Here is a 24,429-nt window from a genome sequence, read left to right as displayed (position 1 = left end):
TGAAGACCATGGATTTGAATCCTGAAGATATCAAATTGAAATGTGAGGGTTTAAAGAACCACCTGAAGGTCATTGGTGAATTATACAGTTAGATTAAAAAGCTATTATATCCTAGGACCTAGCCAGAAGAATTTAAAGAAAGGACCTTGGGAGAACTCTGATCCACCTATGTCACCCCTGCCTTCACCTTCTTTTCTTCCCTAATAACCAGGGCTGCTTCATAGCAACATTGAAGACAGATGAGGTGGGATTCTGTAGTTCAGGGTAGGGTAGAAATTTGCTTCTCAAATCTTTCTACCACCTTATTTACAGTTCTAGGATCATAGATACACAGAAGTATTAGAATGCCTATGTGCCATAGATGAATTTATTTGCATATGAATTTACAGCATTGCCATGCAAATAAGTGAGTAGAATAAAGCAAATGTATGGCATACTTCATTAATAAGTTGTTGTTAAATGTTTTGGCATTTCCTTAAAATATCAAAGAAATATTAGCTCTTGTTGGCCTGCCTTTAGGACACTACAATATTATGTGAGAGTAAAAAATATTTAAATGTGTGTACATATATAAATATATTTATGTATAATTGTATGTGTACATACACACACACACACAGAATACATTCACATCTGTTTGGGCCTGTGTATACATACAGATATATGTATTAAAACACAGAGAAAAGTGGTGCAAAAAATGTTGAAGAAATATGTGACAAAGAAAAAACATAAACTGGCCATTCAGAGAGAAAAAGAGATAACTATTGGATAGCCCGTGGGCACCTTATCCATGCAAAGGCAAGAGGAAGACTCCTGGGCATATCCAATGGGCACTTTCTGGTGTATTGATGGGAGGACATGAGTGAGTTCTTTTTAGAATGAGCAGGAGGTCTCTGTCACTGGAAGGAAGATACCTATCACTTAGATCTGGGATGCACTCAAGTGTTAGAATGTATACTTGTCATAGATAAATGTATACACATTTGTAATGTTGCTATGAAAATTAGTGGTTAGAATAAGAAATAAATTTTGCCTTGATATTAAACCAACTTTTAGGCCAGGAAGGAGAAAATCTTGATAATTTGATCCAGTTGTCACTAAATAGGCAAGCCCATTTGACAAAAGTGTTAAATTCTATAAGGCAAATACTTTTGAGGTTAAATAACATTGAGAGTTGAGGGAAAACAATTTGGTTACAAAAGCACAATCTCCATGTTTTTACTCATTTAATCATACACCATGTGAAAGAAAATATCCCATTCTCATTTGGAAAAAGTTTTGTAATACTTATGGAGAGAGACCACCCAAAGTTACTTAGAGCTCAGTATTCTGACAGATTTGTGATCTCCTCAATCTGTGTACTCTCTCCATAGATGCAGATTGTAATCTGTTCATGCTTTCTCCTCATGACTATTGTCCATGACCTCTAAAAGTTGATCACGGATGGTCCTTCCATCATGCGGGTAGATGCCACTCACTTTCTCTGGACAGCACAAGGCTAGTAGTAGAACTGGTTCATTGCCATCCGTGAGACCAGCCCATATCCTCTTTTCACTCATTCCTATTGATGATGACTTCTATGACAGTTTCTCCCTAGTGGCTCCTCATTTGATAGGTCTTGCTCCTACTCCCACCTCTCCTTAGCCACGCAGCCTGTCACCTCTAGCCCAAGGACAGCTACGCAAGGCCCCTGGTCCTTTAGAGTCCCTAGAAGCTTCTGTTCCTGTCGCTGACAGCTGACTGACTTCTCTGTTTCAGCTCTTGGGGAAGGCAAAGATAACTTTGTACAGTGTCCTGTTGAGGCACTCAAGTGGGAAGAAAGAAAATGTCTCATCCTCGAAGAGATCCTGGCCTACCAGCCAGACATTCTGTGCCTGCAGGAGGTGGACCACTACTTTGACACCTTCCAGCCACTCCTTGGGAGATTGGGCTACCAGGGGACCTTCTTTCCAAAGCCGTGGTCACCCTGTCTAGATGTGGAACACAACAATGGTCCCGATGGCTGTGCTTTGTTTTCCCTTCAGAACAGATTCAAGCTGGTCAACAGCACCAACATCCGCTTGACCGCCATGACCCTCAAGACTAATCAGGTGGCCATCGCCCAGACCCTGCAGTGCAAGGAGACAGGGAGGCTTTTCTGTATTGCCGTCACCCACCTGAAAGCCCGTACTGGCTGGGAGCGATTTCGGTCTGCACAGGGCTGTGACCTCCTCCAGAATCTGCAGAACATCACCCAGGGAGCCAAGATTCCCCTGATCGTCTGTGGGGACTTTAACGCCGAGCCCACAGAAGAAGTCTACAAACACTTTGCCTCCTCCAGTCTAAATCTAAACAGTGCCTATAAAGTGTTGAGTGCAGATGGACAATCCGAACCACCATATACAACCTGGAAGATCCGGACATCCGGGGAGTGCCGGCACACACTGGATTATATCTGGTATTCCAAGCATGCTTTAAATGTGCAGTCGGCTCTGGGCTTGCTCACAGAGGAGCAGATCGGACCCAACCGGCTCCCATCCTTTAATTACCCTTCTGACCACCTGTCTCTAGTGTGTGACTTCAGCTTCAGTGAAGACCAGGGCCAGCTTGTATAGATCATCTGGACATCAGTTTCTAGTCACAGAAGTCTTAACTAGGGCTATGGACATGTTGCTTGAGGGAAGGATTCACTGTTTCTCACCTTGCCTTTCTTGGCATGGCCTTGGGAGAGAAAAAAGATCAGAGTTTCACAACCTTTTTGATTAAAGTCTCTATCAAGAAAGGTTTGTGTTCCCCAGTTTTAGCTTGTGGTGTTTTCTCTTCCTTCAGCAGTAGCTTTTGATGAAGTAAGGGAACCATGTCATTTAATTGAAAGCATTTTCCATTCTGAGGACTCGGTACCAATGTGAACTTGCTTGAGACCTCCCCAACTGGGGTTGGGTGTATGTATGTGTCTATATATACATATATATATATATATATATATATATATATGTATATGTATATATATATATACATATATATACATATATATATGTATGTATGTATAATCAAGATAACACTCCTATTTTTATTTATTATTGAATTTCAAAAGACATTAACAGGAAAGGACTGTGCACGACCATATTCTTTATTTCTTTTTTTGAATAGTGCATTGTAAATGACATAAGCAACATTTAGAAACAGAGCATGTGAGAACCATACAGAAGGTTGTGGAGCCAGTGAAGTTTTCATGATAGATTGAAACATTTCTGCATTTAGCCCGTCTGCTAGAACACAGTGCTGGTACAACAGGTTTAGAACAGAACATTTGCCCAAGGGTTGTCTTAGTTTTCAAGTGGAAGAGCCATATCACATGGGGGAGCCTGATCCTTTCTTCCTCAGTGTCATAGGAGACATTGTCTCTCTCCTGTGTCCTTTCCAGCCCTTCCCAGCCAGGAACTACAAATATTTGTGTGTATGTTTTCATACAAAGATGTGAGTTGATCCAAATTACTTAACTAACTTAATGCAATTTTATCTACCAATTTATTGGGTGATCTAGTCTTCTCAATTCATTTGACCTAATTCTGTTTTATAAATGACACTGGAATTTTTCAAGAATAGGGTTTTTTTTTAGTGTGGTGCCCGAGAAAATCAGAGGGTCTTTCCTCTCAATTTGGGGATTGGAGGATATATGAGGTCTTAGACTGTAAAAAAGATGGGCAGCCACCCAGGGCCCACATTGAAATTTGTGATTTAACTAGAAAGGAGGATTGCACTGGAGAAAAGAGTTGGTCAAAATTAATATTGTTGCCCAAAAAGTCCTATCCAAGTAACAAAAAAAAAATGACCAACTAAATACTCTTGTTGCACCATGAGTTGTAAATGTTCGTTATTTAATAAAAATTTTTTAAAAGCAGAGCTGTTTGTGAAATCTTAGTCTTTTTTAGTCTTAAAAACAGCCATCTCAAACAAGCTATCTTTTTTATTTATGGTTCAGTCTTCTACACCAGTAATATTAAATGTCCAGTGAAACACAAAATGTACTTTAAAATAGGTAAGATAGATGTTTGCTATGTATTTGACTTCCTTTATAGTTCCTGATATGGTGCCTTCACAATGCAAAAAACATTGTGCCTCAATATGGGCCAGCTGGGGTTATCTATAGATTATAACACATGAACACAAATCTAGGAGGGAGAGACAAGTAAGAAGTACAATCTCAAGTCATACTGACAATTATCTTCATGGAACCATGAAAATGGATTTGTGTGGCTATATTAACATGGGTGTTAAAATACCATTCGAAGATAATGTGAGTCAGCAGAAGCGTCGGAATTAAGTTGAGGATCATAGAGATTGACTGACATCCAAACCATTTCCCTCGTTTTTATAGGCAATAAAAATGAGGCCAATAAAGCTAGAATTTGAACTCAAAACACAGTCTAAGGAATTCTGCTCTACCATAATGGCTCTGAAGCTCAGTCCATCTCAGATGACATGGTTCAAGTTCTGCATTTAGTTACTTAACAAACCATCTACGGGTTTACTAGGCCTCACATTCTTCTTTTGTAAAAATGAAAGATTTAAACTAGATGATCTTTGAGGTCCCTTCCAGTTCAAAAATCTATTATGCTATAAAGCTGAAGACTTGATATGATTCAGTGGAAAAGTCAGAGTAACCTTTAGATCAAACTCTGCACAAACATAGGCCTGACTTGAACTCTTCTTAAACAACCTTGTACTAATTATGTAACATCCAGCTATCAATACTGGTCCTTTCTTTTTCTGTCTTGCATGCTCTTGCCCTGGTTGTCTCAAGTGTTTCATTGTTCTTTTGCCTTTCCCACAAGTCTTAGGAATAAGTAGATATGGATATTTTCAGCATTTTCTCTTCTGTTCTATCACTATCCAGCATATGTGAGAAAGCATTCTACCTGGTAGAAGAGATGACCAACAACACAAGAATCAAAGGAGAAAGAATTAAGTAATATTGTGGGAGACACATGTGTATGATACTTTCGTGATGAGAGTAGATTAGAAAATGGACAAGATGGAGTAGCTGAGGAGAGGATATCTTCCAGAAATCTGTTTTGAAATTTTCATTGAGCATCTGACCTCCTTGAGAGAAAAATAGTATTCTGATGAGGAAGGGGGAAAAAAACTAGTTGAGAATGTAGAAATAAAAAAATGGTTGTCATTTTTGAGCCAGTGAGATTCAAATAAGGAGCAGTTTGGGCTAAGACATGTAAGCGGATTTTTTTTTTTAATTCAAAGAGAAAAAATTGTACTCTGTCCTAATGAAACAAGTGCTTCATTGCTACTTAAGGCACCCTAAACACTGAACTCTTCCTCTCTGTTAGGACCAGTTACAATTGCATAACCCTTTAGGCAAGACAGCAGGGGCTTGCAGATGCCATAGTTGAAATGTGCATAGGTCATTTCTACAAATACACAAGAGCCATGGAGGGGCAGGGATCTAAGAATGAGGTCAGAGACACTAGATTGATCCAAGGTTAGCAATAAGATACAAGATCCCAAGAGGATTTTCAATAACTAAGAACAAAAAAAGAGGGGGTAGGCTATAAGGCAGTACTGTAATTCCTCTGTGTAGTTTAGAGGAAAATCTTTAGAATGAAAAGGGGAAAAAAAACCAAGCCTGGTTGAGAGGGAATTATAAAGTCATATATAATTGAGGGAGAGAGGACTCAGCTGCTTTAAATGATTTTGGGTCAACAGATGCTTGTTGACTTATAAGTCCTTAGATCAATCAAATATGTCAGTCATCTTTAAGAAATGGAAAGCAGGAGAAATAACCTGAAAACTGGAAACAAGACAGCTATCTAACTTTCCAGGGAAAAACAGATCCTGCAAACTATAAACAAACCACTTTTTTGTTTTAAACATCAAGGAAATAATGTTAATCTCCAGCAAAGATTTCAATATAGGTTGCTTGTAGGCACTTAGAAAGGAAAGCAGGTTACTAAGAGCAACCATTAAGACAAACTCTTAATCCATAAAATGAGTTTAGACAAAAGTGTGGGGGTTCTTAACCTTTTTTTGTGTCACACACACTTTGGGAAGCCTTCTCCAAATGTTTTTCTAAAGATACAAAATAAAATGCATAGGATTGCAAAGAAAATCAGAAATGAGTGGAAAAAAGTTTTTTCTTTTGCATTTCAGTTCAAAGGATCCCCTCCCCAAATCTGTTCAGTGAATTCAAAGTTTAAATTGGACCACCCTAGATTTTAGAAATATCTACTTTCAAGGTCATCCTTGGGAGGCTGTATACTTGTCACATAGTACATGCTGCTAACATTTTAATATCTCTTGGACCTACCTTAGATGACCCTTAACCTCAAACAATATTATGAAGCTCATTCATCCGTTTTATTCAAATTAATAATCATTTATTAAAGCACCTAATGGCATTTTACAAGGCGCTGGGGTAACAGAGACAAAAAAGGACACAGTTCCTGCCTTCAAAGAGCTTACATTCTCCTGGGTGTGTCAGAGGGGAGAGGGGAAATAGCATAGAGACTACATGATAAAATATACACAGAGTAAATACAAAGCAGTTTCTGGAGGGAGTGCTATGCAATCCAAACTGAGCCCAACCATCAAGGGTAAGGAGGGAGTTCAGGCATAGCTAACAGAAATCGAATTTATCTCATTTGATCCTAACAACCAATCCTGTCGAATAGGTAAGACATGTATGATTATTTTTATATAAGAAAAAAATGAGGCCCAGAGAGGTTGAATGACTTGCCTATTATCATCACAATTCGATCTGATTTGGGAATCAAGATCTCCCCTGACTCCAAACTCCAAATTTGTATTACCAGGACATCAAACCAATTCTTTCAGGATGGTGCTGAAAGTGAATGAGATGTCTTCAAGATTTGTCTTTTGAGGATGGGGGAATTAAGTCAAAAAGTTACTTATGTAAGACATAACTTTTTTTTACTTTCTTAATAAATAGGTGAGGGGAGGGGGAAGATGGAGAGAATTCAGAGTAATAAAATGTAGTTTTTAAGGTTATTTAAAGTCAAAGTTTGCTGGATATATTCAAAATGTGTTCCAAGCTCTTAAAATTATTCCACTTTAGTTGTGGATTCCATAACTAATGTGGAATAAATTCCCTATTTTTGCATTGATTTTTAGGAATAATTTCCAAGAAATTTAAGATTGGATGTTAAAAATCACAAAACATTTTGGAATAATGTAATAAGTGTGGCCTCCTATGATTACTTTGGAATGACATTTATGTCTATCACTTTTTTTACCCTAATAATTTGTTACACTGTTTGGAGAATACAATTTTAGAAAAAGAGATTTCACGTATTTATGGTTGGCCTAAAAGTGGAAAGAGTATATCATAAGAGATCATGATTTCCCCATTACTGAAGGTCTTCAAGCAGACCTGGATAATCACTTGTCATGGAAGTTGTGGGGAATATCTCTGCTCAGGAGCTACCTGCTTAAGTAGTTTCCTTCTAGCTCTGAGACTCAAACTGTTGATTCAAATATGTAGATTCTTTCCCTACAATTCAGTCAGTAGGATATTATCAAAATATGAGCTTAAGCATCAGTTGGATTTTACATGAATGGATTTTGCATGAATGGTCTAATACCAATCTGCATATTCTTCCAGGCTCTATCATTGTAGCTCATAGGATAGAGCTCCAGTTTCAGTAGCAGCTTTACTTTTAATATGATGAAAAGTGGAAAAAATTCACAAAATCCTCAGAAAAAGTAGTGCTTTTGTTAGCAAGCAGAACTACTCCTGAGTAAACCTTTTCCCACCCAAGCAACCTTCAGAGTTGTTGAAGACACATAAGCCAGGTGACTTTACCTGGGTTCAGTAAGTAATGTGTGAAAAGTAGGATTTTGCTTCTGGTATTCCCATTCTCAAGTTCAGCCCTATCCTCTGTTATGTTACTTCAGAACCATAAAAATCATGAAAATTGAGGTGAATTGGTCTGTACCATTTCATTTTTTTTTAATGATAACTCTTGGGAGTGTGAGGTGACTTGAAGGTCACACAAGAAGTTAGTATCAGCTAGGACTGTATCAAATTTCAGGAACGCTCTATAATTGACTTATCTAGACTTAAAAGAAATACACCATTCTCTAAAACACTATAGTAGCATTAATAATATACTATGGTTCCAGCTTAAAACTTTAGTAGCTTTAATGTAAAAAGGGAAAGTTCAGATGACAATTTTTGTACACAATCTGTACTGCTGAGTGCAACCTGAGACCTCTGTGTACTCCTCCTGATCCAGTTACCTATATTTGATGATGGATAACTAAATCAGCATAAATATCCAAAGAAAGTTTTGACTACAATAATTCACTATATAAAAAATCCCTTGGAATCTGGCTTTTTATTCCCTCCATTTAACTACACCTGAAAAATCCAAATCCATCCTCGTTTTTCCCTCTGCCTTTGATTATTATGTTGGCAGATTCAATTTAGGATATTTTGAGCTTGAGGTCCCAAGAAGAAATTCAAGTTAAAATGTTATCTGCTAAAGGTAAAAGAGGAAGTCTGGGGTAGAATCACCCAAACTTGGGATGTGGTGATAAAGTATGAAAGTGAAAGAAGCTATCATGGAAAGGTAATAGATAGCCAAGAGACAGGGCTGAACTTCTTGTAAATGTTTATAGGAGTGTGGAAAGAGGAAAAAAAACCATATGGAAGAGCCAGTAGTGTTGAGACCAAAGCCAAGGAGTTGGAAGGTTGAGATGGCCGATTGCGGTACAGACGGTGGATACTCTGAAGAGGCTGTTGTGTTTAGTAACTAACAGACCTGGGAAGCAGTGTCTCTAGAGCAATGAAGGTAGTAATCCTGTTGCCCTGGTCATAGCCTTAAGTTGTGTCTCCAATTCTGAGTGGGTGGCATTTTAGGGACTTTGGCAAACGGGCTTATTAAATGATATTCAAATTGATGAGATCTGGAAACCATTATCAGTTGAAGGGACTGTTTAGGTTTTTTCCTGGGGAAAACACATCTGCTTAAAAGATAATAATATTAAGGAGGCTTAGGCTTTTTCTGTTTATCCCAGAGATAAACAGGACAAAGAGTTAAGAGGTACAAAGGTATGTCACCTAATAAGTAGAAGTAAGAATTATTCCAAAAGCAAAAAGTTTGTTAGAAATGTAGCAGGGACCTTTTATTTAGTTATGAATTAGATGATCTGAAGTCCCTCTTCCAATTCTTAGATCGTGTGATTCTTGACATACTCCTTACATGATTTTACCCTGGTTCTCCTGTTTCCAATGACATGATGCCTTCTTTTCCTTCTGTTCCAGACTGTAGATGATCACAAAGCCTGGGTCAGCCTTGATGTCTCTGCTTTACACAAACTTCCATAGAGCCTGTCCATTTCTCAGAGCCTCAGTGCTGATGACTCCCCTTTATCTCTATGGCTATCCTCTCATCTAAAGTATTTATCAGGGCAGCTAGGTGGCGCAGTGGACAGAGGACCGGCCTTGGACTCAGGAGTACTTGAGTTCAAATCCAACCTCAGACACTTGAATAACTACCTAGCCGTGTGGCCTTGAGCAAGCCACTTAACCCCATTGCCTTGAAAAATCTTAAAAAACAAAACTATTTGTCCCAAATATCTACCATACTTGTACAATACAACTTCGATGCATACAACCTAAGTTAGGCATTTCAACTTTTTTTTTTTGCTTGAGATGAAATCGATGCATCAAAGTTGTATTGTCTTTCAAAAATCTGTTTCTATTTCCAGCTTTGCTTAAAAGCTTGAAAGTAATTTTCCTTACTTTTTCCCTCTCCCACAATCAGTCAAGTTACCATGTCTGGGTGACATTTTCTATTCTTAACTATTACATCACAGCTCAATTACCCTCATTCAGTTACCCCATCCATTTGAGCAATCAGATTAGCCTTCTGAAATCATGGTAACATGTCATTTCTTACCCTTCTAATCAACTGATTCAAATACTTTCACAATAAAAGTTAAAACTTAGACATACACAGTGATTTATAGTTACAAAGTTTCTTTAATATAGAATCACATTTGATCTACAGCCACTGTGAGGCCTGCAGTCACACAATCTGGCTACCCCCTAACCATCCTAAATGTATCCTTAGTTCCTGGCATGTTCACTCTCCTGCAGGCAGGCTGAACTTCTAGAGCTCTGAATACATCCTACTAATTCCTGCCTCTGATTCCAACTTTTTATGAAATAGTACTTCCTCTGTGCCTTAGCTCATGATGGTCCTGATTCCTCTCCCCCACAGACTTTCTATCCATCTTTTTAAGGAACTTTCTAACCTAACATCCTATTTTTGTTTGCGCATTTCTTAGACCTTTGTCTTGACAATTTTATATGATGTCAAGCATCATATCCCCTTATTTGCTAGTCCCTGTTTCCCCAAGTGTTATCTTACCAAGTACTGGCAGAGCAGCAGTGTAGATGCTTAGTAATGTTTTTTCTTATATTTAACTGACCTCTTCTTCCTTCTTGCCTAGGTAAAACTCTCCCTTCAAAGGCTTGTGCCCCCCCCTTTTTTTTTTGATGAAGCCTGCCCTTCCAGCCTTCACAGTTCTATGGCAATCTGTCTCACACAATTTCAGTTATTAGTCACATCTTCCCATATATATTGTAAGCTTGAGAACAAGAAATATTGTGGGCATGTTGTATAACCATACCTGACAAAGATTTTATTCATCACATGGTAGGGCACTGGTGACTAGGAAATCTTAATTCTACCATATGCAGGTGTCCTTATTTCAATTCTGTCCTTTAATTGATTCTTGTTAGAATGACCTACATCTCACCTAATCCTAATATTTGCCCTTCCCAAGTGCTAAAAATTCCTATTTGTTAAATGCTGTTTGTATTGAGAGTACCACAATATCAGAGGTTCTGCTGAATCACTTTCTAAAGATTATGGCTAGAATTAATTAAGTAACCAATAACTTCACTGGAAATTTACATTGACCTGAATGTTGGCCCTAGGAATAATGCATGCAATCTTTATTCTTTTATGTCTCGACTGGAGAAGTGTTTGAAGACTGACAAAAACAGTCAATAACTAATGCCTGCTTAGCATCTTTAACTACTTTTTCAGCAAAACTCTGAATCTTACATCTCTACAGATCTCACTCTCTCTCTCTCTCACACATGCTTTCTCTAGAAGATAACATTCCCATATAGAGATAGCTGTAAAATCTTTTTTTCCCCAAATTTAACCCACAATAAAAACAGGAAGTATAACATAAGCATCTGGATTTCAGCCTCATAGAAGAGGGTTCAGTCCATTTTTTTAGTTTCTCTGCCAATATGGCTCAAATCGTGCTCTTCTAAAGACTTGGAATAAAAATCACACAAGCTTGAATTGTGACACTGGGTTACTTAAACTTTCAAAGCCGTGGACCACAATCCCTCTTCCTGCCTACCTCACTTAGTTATCATAAAGATCAGATGAGATAATCTATTAAAAACCATGCTATACACTAGAAAGCACCACACATGTGTAAGATATTTATACAAAGAAACAGCACTATCAGCAGCTTATTAAACCTGTGGAAGAATTCTTCCTTCCCTCTTTTAACTCCCAAAATGGAATTAGAACAGAACCAGTTGTCTTTGTAGTTTTTGATAGTCACATCATTGCTTTCCTTGCTTTTAAACGACAAAACTTAACTCATTCCAAAAATATGAAGTCGTTATGCAATAAAGTAAATGCGTAATTAGGAAAGATTAAAAACATCTCTATGTCAGCATGTATAATAACGTTTAAATAAATTCGGATCTAGTCACATTTTCTGATTAAAAAAAAACTTAATCCCACCTTTAATGTGATGTGTTGTCACTTTTTTTAGACACTGGAATTCAAACTTCATTAACAGTAAGTTCATAAGGAAATGGAATGGCAAAAGCATAGCTAATACCTGCTGAATTCAAAACTGGTAAAAATGAAGGCAAAATTCGAGGATTTCTACTGCAGATGGCAAAGAATTAACTTTTTCTTAAACCAGTTTCTTTTATATGCTAAGCAAAGTATTGTTAACAATGTACATCATAGGGAAGATGCCACAGCAACCATAATTTTTGTTTCCATTATCTCTAAACATTAAAAATATCGCCAGAGACCAAACAAAGCACAAAATAAATTTCATTTCTATATTTCGGTAAAACCTACGTGAATACACTTTGAAACAAGAGTACAACAAAATATAATATACTTCAAATGTTGAATATACAAACTATTATAGTTCAATTCTGAACACTGGTACTTTCCCTCCTTTAAGTTGAACTAAAAAAGAAAAAAGAAAAGAAAAAAAAAATACAGGTTTAAAACTACCTGACAAAAATTCATGCCGAGCGTGAACTTTCTAGTGAAAGAGTAGAGCTGAGACTGAAATGTCTGCACAGATGCCAGGGCTTGTGAGTGGCCCAGCCAGGTGTCAGCAAAGGCCAAAGCCAGCTGCTACTATGTCCACCATTAAGAAAGCGACAGACTGAATACTACCATACAAAATATGTTACATGAAATTCTATAACAATACTGTGCTAGGTACAAGATTTTTAAAATTTTTCTTTTAATAAAAAAAGCTTTACACAAACAAGCCATTAGCTTATTTCAAGAAAGAAAAACTGAAAATCAGTCTAAGGCTTTTGTTTTAAATCAGCTTAAGCTATATGATACAAAAATTCCACTAGGTCTCTCTTTTCTCTGATGTCCTCTTTCAGAAGCTTTTAGATCCATTCTTCAATTCACATTCTAAAATACCTGTATTAGCAGAGTCTTCACATAGCACCAGTTAAGTGAGTACTGTGTTTACACAGTAATTAATTGCTGGTATGCATAAAAAATGCATCAAAATTTGCTATTGTAACAATGAGACCATCCTTCGTTATCCCCCCCCCCCCCAACCTAGAAGATCACCTCTTACAGAATTATTTTAGTGTTCCAAGTCTTAGTGTAACTTGATAATGTAGTGAACTGCTTGGTCCCTTTTTCATATGTTATTGTAAGAGGCAGTTTTCTGTCAGCATCTCAATGTGTAGTCCATGTCCCACTTAAACATGGGATAAGAGTAATTTATTTCCAGTAAGTCTCTGATTGCTTTCTTAAATGCCTTAAAAAAGTTGTCAAGTCTCCATCAATGTTCTTGATGCGATCCCACTCAGCCAGGCAGGGCACAGGAGCCGCCTCACTTCTCACATGTTACTGTGCCTTCCGGCCTCACCGTGAGTGGAAGAGCGATGGTGGAGGGAGCACTGACCACCACAACATGGGTCACAGCCTTGCTTCCATCAGCTGGCTTTTCTTCCTGGACCAGTTGCAAAGTCTTCACTTCCGGCTCCTGCTTCACCACCACTGTTTCGGACTTCACCTCAGGCCCCTTGATCACTGCACTGATGACTCGGGGCGGGGTGTGGCCAGCTGCCTGCTGGGCAGGCACTGACAGTCTCATGACAGGCGTCCCATGGGCTATGGACACTGGGGTGAGTGCTCTGACAGCTAGTGGAGTCCCAACTATGTTGATGCTTCCAGACCCAGTCAGACTGGACTTTGTCTGCAGCTGACACTGAGTGAGTTGCGTAGCTGGGATAGTGATGATTTTGGCAGGCTGCATGGTGATTTTGTCTCCATTTTCAGTGGATGCTGGCATCACTGTAGGGATTGTCTGAATTACAACCTTTGGAGTGGTTGCTGTTGTGGGGCTGGTGCTGGTTATTAATGATGAGCCTGCATTTACTGACTGAACTGCCACTGTTGAAATTTTCTGTCCCAAAGAGGTCATGACAACAGGCACTTGCATTGCCACACGAACTGTCCTGTTGAATCAAAAAAAAAAACAGAAAATTTATTAACATTATCTTAAGAGGGGAAAAATATTTTTTTGGTAATTCCTAAAGTCACAGTAACTGAATATCACTTAAACTTCAACCCACTTTCTTACTAAATATCAAATATGAGAAATACAGAGTAGACTAAAATTATAATTTATAAACCAATTCATGTTAGCTGAAAAGTCCTAGCACTGAGAGACTCAGAGAACACTTAAATAAAAAAAAATTATTATTATGGACATTTTTACTATTGGGAGATTGGTATTCACAAGGGAACAGTGAGAGAGAGGAGAGCAAGGATGGATAGCAGTGCTCACCTGGGGGCACTTGTTGCTGAAACAGAAGAGGTGGTGGAAGGAGATCTGGAAGACGCCTCCTGCCCAGAAGAGGTGATGTTCACAACTCTGGCTACAGCTTTCTCAGCTCTGGTACAGTTTAAAGGAGACGAGTTCTTCCCCCGTACAGAAGCTGCTGCTTTCAGGAGGCTTTCGGCAGTTAATGAAACTCGTTCTAATGACTTTTCATCAGTGGCTGCTGTTAAATCTTCATTACAAGTGTCACTTTTGTCATCATCGATGACAACTATATTTTTTGGCATCTCCTTGAATTGATACACAAGCCTCTGCCCTTCTACCTTTGCAAGAATTCCCCTTTGATAGTAGTATCTGTAAGAATGAAGCACCAAATGAGACACTTGTTATATATTCATATAAAACACTTTTGAGCTAACATATGTATATATAGATATTACAGCCAAATAATTACATTTCATGTTCTTGATAGGGGACTTAATATATATATATATATATATATATATATATGTTGATACTAATTACACTGTAATACTGGTTCTGTTCAGGAGCACTCCTGTATCAAAGACAGTAGTTGGTTTCATTTTGAGGTCCTTTCAAGCTCCACTGTTTCAGTCTGTCTATGTCTATGTCTATGATTTCCTCCTCCCCCCCCAACCTCTATATAGTATCTTTAATAGTGTAAAAGGCCCAGAAATATATAAAGGGTGGTGAGGGGGGGATGGGGGAGGGCAAGGAGGTCATCATTTGGCAGAAAAATGATTTCCTCACATCTTAGACTCCCCACTCACAATTTTTTCCCCTATAATAATTGGGAAGACTAAACAAAGTATGGTTGTATATTGTTTAATTTAAATAAATTACAAATAAAAGTGTTTAGGATAGATGAGTTGTCATATATCCAGATACCTGGCCTTTACTTCCCCAAAATTATTTTTAAAATTTGCAACTACATACTTTGCATACTATTTGAAATATTCAAATAGCAAGATTTTTATTTTAAAAATTATCTACAGTGTCCAATCATTACAATTCCTATATAATAAGGAAAAGCAGTACAGTACAACTCCCAAATGCAAAAGCAAGATGAATTTCTGCCTCCAGGGATGCTGCCATTTTCACAAGAGAAAGAAGGATTCAGTGCCTTCTTTGCTTGTGGACTTAATGTTGACTTTTGATCTAGTAGTTGGTAGTAGGTAGGTTCCTGTCCTCCTGCCTAGGCCTCAAAGGACTGGGAGTGGAGTGGATACTGGCAGTAGCATTCATTAAATCCTGTAGAGATCAGAAACAAGGAACTTACTTCCCTGCTTGTTCAAAAAGCTCAGGACAGAAGAATAAGAACAAATCTAAAGGTCTTAAGAGTTAGAAAGAATTTGATACTTGACTCCTTTTTAGCCCTGAGACTGAAATTCACAAAATTGAATTAAGTGTTTAAGAATAAATTCACTACTTGATTGCATTAAAGCATATTTTCAAAAACCATATACATACCATTAGATTCTTACTACTCTTAACAAATCATCTAATCAGCCCCTTGGCAGTGAAGTACAGTATACAAGGCTGGATCAATACCAAAATTAACAAGCTATGGTAGATACACACACACACACACACACACCTTCTCTTCAATAAGCAATATAACTGCTAAGCTGTATTTCTATTCTCCCTGTGCCACCTTCCTCATCCTTAACTGACCAGCTTATCTGATAAGCACACCAAAGATAACTTTTTTTTTAAGTTTTTGCAAGGCAATGGGGTTAAGTGGCTTGCCCAAGGCCACACAGCTAAGTAATTATTAAGTGTCTGAGGCCAGATTTGAACTCAGGTACTCCTGACTCCAGGTCCGATACTCTATCTACTGCGTCACCTAGTCACCCCCAAAGGTTTAATTTTTTTTTGAGAAACAAAACCAAACCATGATTCCCAAATGAATTGGACATTTCTAAATCCTTGGGTGATTCTGGACAAAATGTCCAGAAAATATTTATAAGTAAATTCAATTAGCAATTCAATGTCATTGTTCTCTGACTGAAGCATTTTAAAATTTTAGTTTAGAAAACAATTTTGTAGCCAACAAATCAAGTTACATATAATAAATGGTGTTCCCAAACCATCAAATGAACTTTATAGACATAAGATGATTTAAAAAAAACTAATGTACTTTCCCAATACTATACCTCAAATACTAGCACCACCACCACCAAAAAAACCCATATACAATTATTTATCCACTGCTTAAAAATTTCTAGAAATGTTTACACACTCAATTAGTAGATTCACCCTCAAATTCATGTACAATAATAAAACATTACTGATATTAAAAGGAGATACCTGCAATGAAAAGTGAGCATGATTTTCAAAATGTGTTAGCATGTCTGAAATTGTTGACTTAAACTCACCCATTACTGAGATTTTTTTTTATTTTAAAGTTTTTTATTATTATAGCTAAATGAATAAAGAGAGCACTTCTTCTCTTTTCATTTCTGTCCAGCAGTTCACAGAATGTGATGAAATGGGTTTTTTGGTTTTACTTTTTTTTACCTCAAGGCCCTTCCCATAGTTTCATAGTTCATGTCCGGTTTGTTCTTATGCTTTCCCCAGAGCTTGGATACGGCCTTGGAATCCACAAGCTTGAATATCCCCTTTTCTCTCTGCGTCCATTTAATATATCGAGGACAGGTATTTTTGTCCTGAAGGAGATCTAAAAGGAACTCCCACAAATATGTTGTGTTACCTTTAAAAATAAAATAAGCGTTTTTAGACATGTATATGCTTAGAATGGCAACTTGGAACAAATAATATACAACATAATTATTTAATTTGTATTTAAGCAACAAAAAAATGACACATCACTGAACCACATTTGTTTATATTGTCTGACAGCCTATATTACAGAAATATTCCCTGATGTCAGCAATTTAACTGGGTAAAAGTCTTAAATTCTTAGATGAAATTATAGATTTGGAATAAACATAAGAATTTAGAAAACCTTTAAGTAACAGATGCTAAAACAAAAAGCACCATCTTGGCACTTTTTGTTTTAGCAAGTTTGACCCTAAAAAGTTACATTGTCAGAGTCAGTAGGTATTTAAGAGGAAGGACTTTCAACCTGGGTCTAAGTAGCATAACCCGAGAAAAGATCCTACACCTTCTGGAATCTGATGACCTGGATCCAAATCACAGTTCTACTAATTTTTGCTACTTCCAATCTTATTCTAAACTTGTGTAATTCTAAATCTCATGGTCTTATGAAAAGCAAAGTCTAAATTATTCTCACCCTAAATTCTGCCAGTCATCAATTTTGTAGAGGTAGTAATGAATAGCATTTAATGAAATTACAGAAGTAATTACAGATCACTCATCAATATTGCATACATAATTTTAAAGTCCACATGTAAATAATAAGATTAAGGCCTACTTCTAATGTGGAGCAAATTTCTCATACATTTAAAATTTTTTTACCAATTCCCTCTGGTTATTCAAATTCAATTAAAATCATTTCAATTCAATTCAAAAAAGAAAAGTCCTCCAGACAAGTACACTTTGGAATCTTCCAGGAGAGTAGAGTTAACACAGCTCCTGAAGGCTACCAAGGTATGCAAGTAATTCAATTACTATAATACTAACATAAAAAGCAGATGGTATCTATAAATTCTTTCAAGAAGCATTTGTCTTGACAAATGACAGTATTCCATAGAATTTTAAAAACTTGGAAACAGCAAAGATTCCCTCATCTAAGCCCTCTCACTTTGTGGATGGAAAAGCTAGGAGGGACAGAGATCTGCTCAAGAAGTAATGTAATGGGTTGAAGCCATAAAAACATCTTTATGTGCTCAGAACTTTGTAAATCATGAGCATGAGCACTTTATCATTCACATCTTTCATTTCTTCTTATATGAACTGGGGTAGTTAGGCTTAAAGCATCTAAGTATCCATATCTCATATGAACTGGGGTAGTTAGGCTTAAACCATCTAAGTATCCATATCTCAAGAAAGTGATTTGAAGATGCTTAAAAGGATCCAACTAGGGGCAGCTAGGTGGCGCAGTGGGTAGACCACTGGCCCTGGAGTCCAAATCCGGCCTCAGACACTTAATAATTACCTGTCTGTGTGGCCTTGGGCAAGTTACTAAAATTTTTTAAAAAGTATCCAACTAATTTAAATACTGTTTTTAAAATAGCTGACAAAACATAAGAATCAATGAAAATTCACTAAGTTGCTAGTCATTCATTCATACACATAATAAGTGAAATAGAAACACGATAGAGGAAATAACAAAGATGTGGAACATAAATGATGATGCTGTAAATGTTACAGTAGAATTCATAGATGTATAAATCAGAGCCATTCAGTAGTTCAGTTAAGATCACAGCAGCCCAGGTGAGTTCCATTCCATGCAGGAGATTGACCATAAAATAGAAGCTGGTAACACAAGGGGGTTGACACAAAAAGTACAAAGCAAGAAAAACATAAAATAATCAAAAAAGACAAAGATTTACAACTTCTGACATTGACAGCCTGAAAAAAGTAGAATGACACAAAAATAATGTTTCAATTTTACAATATTTGCCAATTTTCTCTGATAATCCTTTCTGTAACTTGACAGCAATTTATAGTCCTTCAGGTTACAAGGGGCTCATAAAAAATGAATTTTGTCCTGGCTTCAAAGAAGTCCATGTTGGTAGTTGACACTAGAATTCTATCACATTGCTTGCAATAGGTGATAGGTAGTTTCATGTTATAGTGGTATATGTGTTGTAATGGCCTGTATCCTAATATGCACTAGAAGAGACTAATTTTAAAAGGTTATAATTCCTAAAAGTTAAGAAAGCCAAATGTAATTCTAATCTAGCATTATCTAAATTAAATTTGGTTATAAGCAAAAGGAGTTAGTCGCCTTATACAGCAAAGTCTATATGCAAACAGGTCCATGTATTAGTGTGGGAGATAATGAAGTTAAAATAAGTTAAACTAAAATTATAAAACAAACGGAGCCCTGTGCCACCCTCCTCATCCTAACTCTAACCAGCTGATAAGCACACCAAAGGTAATATTTTTGAGAAACAAAATCAAACCATGCTGCTGGGGTGGCTGAGACTGAGATTGCTTTAATCTGGAGTTCTAAGCTAAATTGCAAAAAGCCAAATGGGCATCCAATCTAAATGTTAAAGCTCTCATGCCAATTGGAAAGGGGATCAGGGTTTCTTAAGAATGCATTAAGGGAGGGGCAGCTAGGTGGCACAGTGGATAGAGCACCGGCCTGGAGTCAGGAGTACCTGGGTTCAAATCTGGTCTCAGACACTTAATAATTACCTAGCTGTGTGGCCTTGGGCAAGCCACTTAACCCCATTTGCCTTGCAAAAAAAGAATGCATTAAGGGGGCAACTAGGTGGCACAGTGGATAAAGCACCGGCCCTGGACTCAGGACGACCAGAGTTCAAAGCTGGCCTCAGACACTTAATAATTACCTAGCTATGGGACCTTGGGGCAAGTTTTTTTTTTTTAAGGTTTTTGCAAGGCAAATGTGGTTAAGTGGCTTGCCCAATGCCACAAAGCTAGGTAATTATTAAGTATCTGAGACCGGATTTGAACCCAGGTACTCCTAACTCCAGGGCCGGTGCTCTATCCACTGTGCCACCTAGTTGCCCCGGGGCAAGTCATTTAACCCCACTGCCTTGCAAAAAAAAAATGCATGAGGAGAACCAATCTCTCCTTCAAAAAAATTCTCACTCTTTTCAAAGTGAGCAATATTAAAATCAAGAGAATTTTCCCAATAATAGTGTCATAAAAGGAATTAGCTTCAGAATAATCCATGGTGCTGATTTTGAAATGGTGAAATGACTTCAGGCAGCCAAAGAAAACGCTAGAGAATCCCCAAACTGAACTTTTTAGTTTCCACAACTGAGTTTGCTCTAATGTCCAATGAATATTTTCAAATTAACTAATCCAATATTTACATTCATTTACTAAATGTTCTAAAGGAAAGATGATTTAAAAGTTGTTAGCATCAATTTTTTTTAAACCAATAAGTAACTTAAGTGTGTATGAGAAATGATGTAAAAGAGGACATCAATCAATGCTATAAAGGGAGGAAAAAAAGAAATGGGCCAAATACACAAAGTGTAATATGAAGGACAGACAGCCTAAATGGACTCTAGGAAATATTAAAAACCCTGGAGAATGTTGGGTGAATACCATTCAGTGCATTTATGGAACATTACAAACAAGAATCATATAAAATGAGAAGCCATGGATAAACTGCAATCTGCACCAATAGAAATAGTTACAACAATAAGATTACAAATCAATATAAGGAATGCTCTAGGAATCTCTAAATTATTAATGTGAGCAAATCTATTACAATAGTGCTTACTACTGAATACTTTGTCAGATGTTTTATTCTGACCTTGAAGAGAGTTCCACGCAAGAGGAAAATCTATTGAGAATTATTTTTCACTTAAAAATATGAATTCATTATTTCTAATGCTAAGTAAGGTCAATAATATCTCAGGGTACCTTTTAATTGATACATCTTCTCTAAAACTTAAATTGGAATGAATAAGTAAAATTTTACATACTGGGAAAAATAAGCCTTTAGTTAACATGCTACTTTAACAACAGTAGCAAAATAACTGCAAAGAAGAATATATTCATTACTGTCATGTGTATCAATGTACAAAGTATACTCCCCACCACCAAAAAAAAATCTGCGGTGAAATAAAATGTTCACAGAAACACAAAGATATACATTACCTTTGCCTTCTCGGGGTTTCTTCTTGATACCTAACTCAGGTGACCCGTTGGAAATAGCTGGTTGTTGGGTCTTTGGTTTACGGCCAACTGAAAATAAAATATTTTAAACAAAAATCATACAGTGAAAATAGGGAATACAGCCAGTGGAAATGTAACTACTAGACTTTTTTTTTTAACAAAAGATAATACATTAATTTGCTGATTAATGCAATTTATCTTTTTCATAACGCAATTTTAGATATCACAATTTGGCAATAATCACACTCATCAATTATTGCTACAAGTGACAATCTGTTTGAATAGCAGTGGACAAGAATCTAACTGCAATTCAAAAAATACTTTCAAACTTTGATTGTTCTGTCATAAAGAGTGGAATAAATCTAACTTTACTATCAACTATATGAGCTAATGAAAAACTCAAAAAATGAAATGAGAAGTCATTTTGAAAATTTTAAAATGCTAAACTTCTAAAATTCATTTCTTTTTACATGAAAAGCAAACTATTTTTGAGCCAACTGTAATTACACAAGTGAATTTTTCCATTGCATATTTCATAATGCTATCAATTTAAAGTTAGAAAGGACCTTCAAGAACATGTCCTACTCCCTTCCATGTACATGAGGACTTTTGAGAGTCCCAGAAGGTGAAGTGATCTACCCAGGATTACAAAAGTCTGTAATAAACAGGGGAAAGATATGAACTAGGTCATAATTAAAGCCGGTGCTCTTCCACATGATAGCAGATCTCTTCTAAATGTATATGAATTTCTGTTCAGCCATGTACTGCAAAAGCCTGACCGAAAACTCCCATAATATATGTGTCTGTGTGTGTGTGTAAACAGGTATCAAGTAGTTAAATCCTATTATAGGCAATACATCTTTAATAAAAATACACTAAAGTTTATATTGTAACAAACTGTCTGAAGAACTGAATTTTATTTAAAAATGTTTACAAGGAATTATTTAACCCTCCTAATACTAGAAGTATATATAAGTAAAAACTACACAACCTTTGTCAGGGACAATAACTCATCTATACAAAGTACTTTAGACTTTTTTTTATAAAATCCTTTTCTCACAACAGCTTCTGGAGATAGGTATATTCTCTACAAGGGGGGATACCTGTGTTATCAAGACTTGGAATATGAAGACCTGAATTCAGATCCCAGCTTCTCTGAGCTCCATGTCCTTCATCTACAAAATGAGGGGGCCTGAACTGTACAGGTTTCTAAGATTTTTTCCAACTCTTTAAAATTCTATGCTTTCTTTGGCGACCCATCCTGGTAACAATTTAAATAAATTATGTTACAATGAATTCCACGGAAATACATCTTTTATTAGAGTGGAATAGTTACAATTAGTGTACTGCTCACCAAATGTTTCATTTCTGCAAATAAGAAATGCAATTTTCAATTTTTTTTAAATTACAACAAAAATCCTATCTCAAAAGAACAACACAGAGCTTCTTGTGGTTAATTATCACTGGATTTGACCTATATTCTAAAGCATTTTAGTCCAAGAAGTGGAAAAGATCTCAAAGATCATAATTAAAGCAACATTATGTTAGATAACTCAATGGCAAATTTGTATGACAGATTTTGCTTATCTAAACCTTCAGTTGACATTGTTGTTATCTGTAATTTATTCTACTATATATTATCTGAAAGGAACTGGAATAGTCATCTTACATTCATTAAACTGCTTTTTACTGAAGATATAGACAGAGCAGCAACCTACTAAATAGAGAGCTGGCCTCAAAGTCAAGAAGTCTTGGGTTCAAGTTCTACTTTTTCCATGTCCTGGTTGCATGACCATAGGCCAAGTCACCTCAAACTCTTCATTATCCAGGAAACTAAGCTTTGAAGATCCACTACCCTGCACTGGTCAAGAGTACTCCTCACCCAAGAGTTTCTTCTAACCATCAAATCAGTGGTCCAGTCCCTATCCCAAAAAGTTTTAAGTCTGAAAGTCAACAAACTTCTTAGGTTGTACCTGTCTGAGAGATTCCTATCTAGCTGCAGCACAGAACAAGGAGCCAGAAAACAGCTGAGCGTGAGAGGAGGTGAACAGGTCACTTCTGAGTCAAGGTCTTTGTCACACAGTATGCTTTAATTGTTTTGTCTGAAGTGCACTTTGACTTCCTAGATCTGACAAATCCATATTCAAATGTAAGAACTGAAACATACAGCAAAACCAAATACAACATTAATTATTTCTTAAGATTATAAATCTAGCAAGGGATGGGACCTGAAGCCATCTAGAAGCCAACTCTCTCTCATTTTCAAAATAAGAAAACAGAAGCCCAGAAAGATTTACCTAGGGAATAAGCATCAAAAGTAAAATCTGAACCCAGAACTCTTCGATCCATGTCATTTTTTGTTTCTACAATCCACAGCTCCTTGTCAATGGCAAGAGGTATTTAACATAATTACTAATTTTTTAGATTTCAACTCTGTAACTAAATAATTCTGGTAAGTATTCAATAGGTAACCTGGTGAAATTTTCATATATATAAAATATATTCAAAGCCATAAAAAGATGTTTCTACAAATTACTTGGGAAAAGTTCATCAATTTCTTACTAATTTAAACAATGTGTTATTTTTGTGATTAACAAAACTTCTAGTCTGTTGAATTCAAGCACAGAGCATATAACATTCCCCTAATAGAAAGGTTTGCTCAGAAGCATAAGAAAAAAAAATCACTAGATTTCTATCTCCTTATCTTTCAATAACCTTTTCTTCATCTAATCAACCCAAATATATTTTACAAGGGTTCCAGTAATAAGGAAAAATAGGCTAAAACAGGCAGTGTCCTAGATAATCTAAATAAATAATTTATAAAGTGTTAATAAAGCAAATGCTGCCTAAAGTGAATGTATTTTCATTTTACATTTTATATAATTTTGTCTTTATATCACAGTTATTAGTATTTGTCAATATGTCACCAACTTACAATTTAATTAATCTGGGAACTCTTTCCACTAACACAAATCATAATTCATAAATCATTTAGTCAAGAGTTACTTGAAATTCAGTGGGTAAGTGACTTGCCATTGGTCAAACGATCAGATGGGGAATTTGAACCCAGGTCTTCCTGTTTCTATGTCTAGCATTCTAGCTACTAAACCCCATTAACTTAAAATATCACCTCCTTTCCTACTTGCCTACCAAAGTCAAAGCTTATACAACATTTGAAGAGGTCCCCAAGCAAACTATCAAGTGCCCATTTCTGAACCCATTAGATTTGTTTAAAGGGTTTAAAGTATATAATCATGAATGTAAAAACAAATCTTTCCACTTAATTTAACTGTGAAGATGAAAGGGATCCTCAAGTAAACCAGTACTACAAAAACTGGTATATGTAAGACAACCTAAAATAACGGGGGGGGGGGGGGGGAGTTCCTTTCTTTTTACTATTTATATGAAATCTCTGAAAACACAAGGTGCCTAATAATCCTTACTTTAGTACTCATTCAAATACTAAATAAGTCAGTTTAAAAATAATGAAAAATATGTGGATAAGAACCAAAGTATTAGCGGTTAATTTCTAGGAATCAC

General features: G+C 36.5%; 2 protein-coding genes across 12 annotated transcripts in view; one reads left to right on the top strand and one right to left on the bottom strand.

Annotated features, from left to right (window-relative positions):
- NOCT (nocturnin) overlaps window positions 1-24,246 on the top strand; it is a 56,810-nt gene extending 32,564 nt beyond the window's left edge. For all 5 annotated transcript variants that reach the window (XM_074229288.1, XM_074229289.1, XM_074229290.1 and 2 more), the window contains one exon: window positions 1,759-24,246. In XM_074229288.1, coding sequence (XP_074085389.1) covers window positions 1,759-2,594 — 836 coding nt within the window. In that variant the 3' untranslated portion in view covers window positions 2,595-24,246. The remainder of the gene's footprint in view (window positions 1-1,758) is intronic.
- The window catches only part of ELF2 (E74 like ETS transcription factor 2), an 84,450-nt gene continuing 65,211 nt past the window's right edge, over window positions 5,191-24,429 (bottom strand). For all 7 annotated transcript variants that reach the window (XM_074229282.1, XM_074229283.1, XM_074229284.1 and 4 more), the window contains 4 exons: window positions 20,872-20,958; window positions 16,660-16,852; window positions 14,125-14,472; window positions 5,191-13,792 (listed from right to left, as the gene is read on the bottom strand). In XM_074229282.1, the coding sequence (XP_074085383.1) occupies window positions 13,165-13,792; window positions 14,125-14,472; window positions 16,660-16,852; window positions 20,872-20,958 (1,256 nt within the window). In that variant the 3' untranslated portion in view covers window positions 5,191-13,164. The remainder of the gene's footprint in view (window positions 13,793-14,124; window positions 14,473-16,659; window positions 16,853-20,871; window positions 20,959-24,429) is intronic.

Source organism: Macrotis lagotis, chromosome 3 (assembly GCF_037893015.1).
Source record: "Macrotis lagotis isolate mMagLag1 chromosome 3, bilby.v1.9.chrom.fasta, whole genome shotgun sequence".
Taxonomy (NCBI): Eukaryota; Metazoa; Chordata; class Mammalia; order Peramelemorphia; family Peramelidae; genus Macrotis; species Macrotis lagotis.
This window is presented reverse-complemented; position numbering and strand designations above follow the sequence as displayed.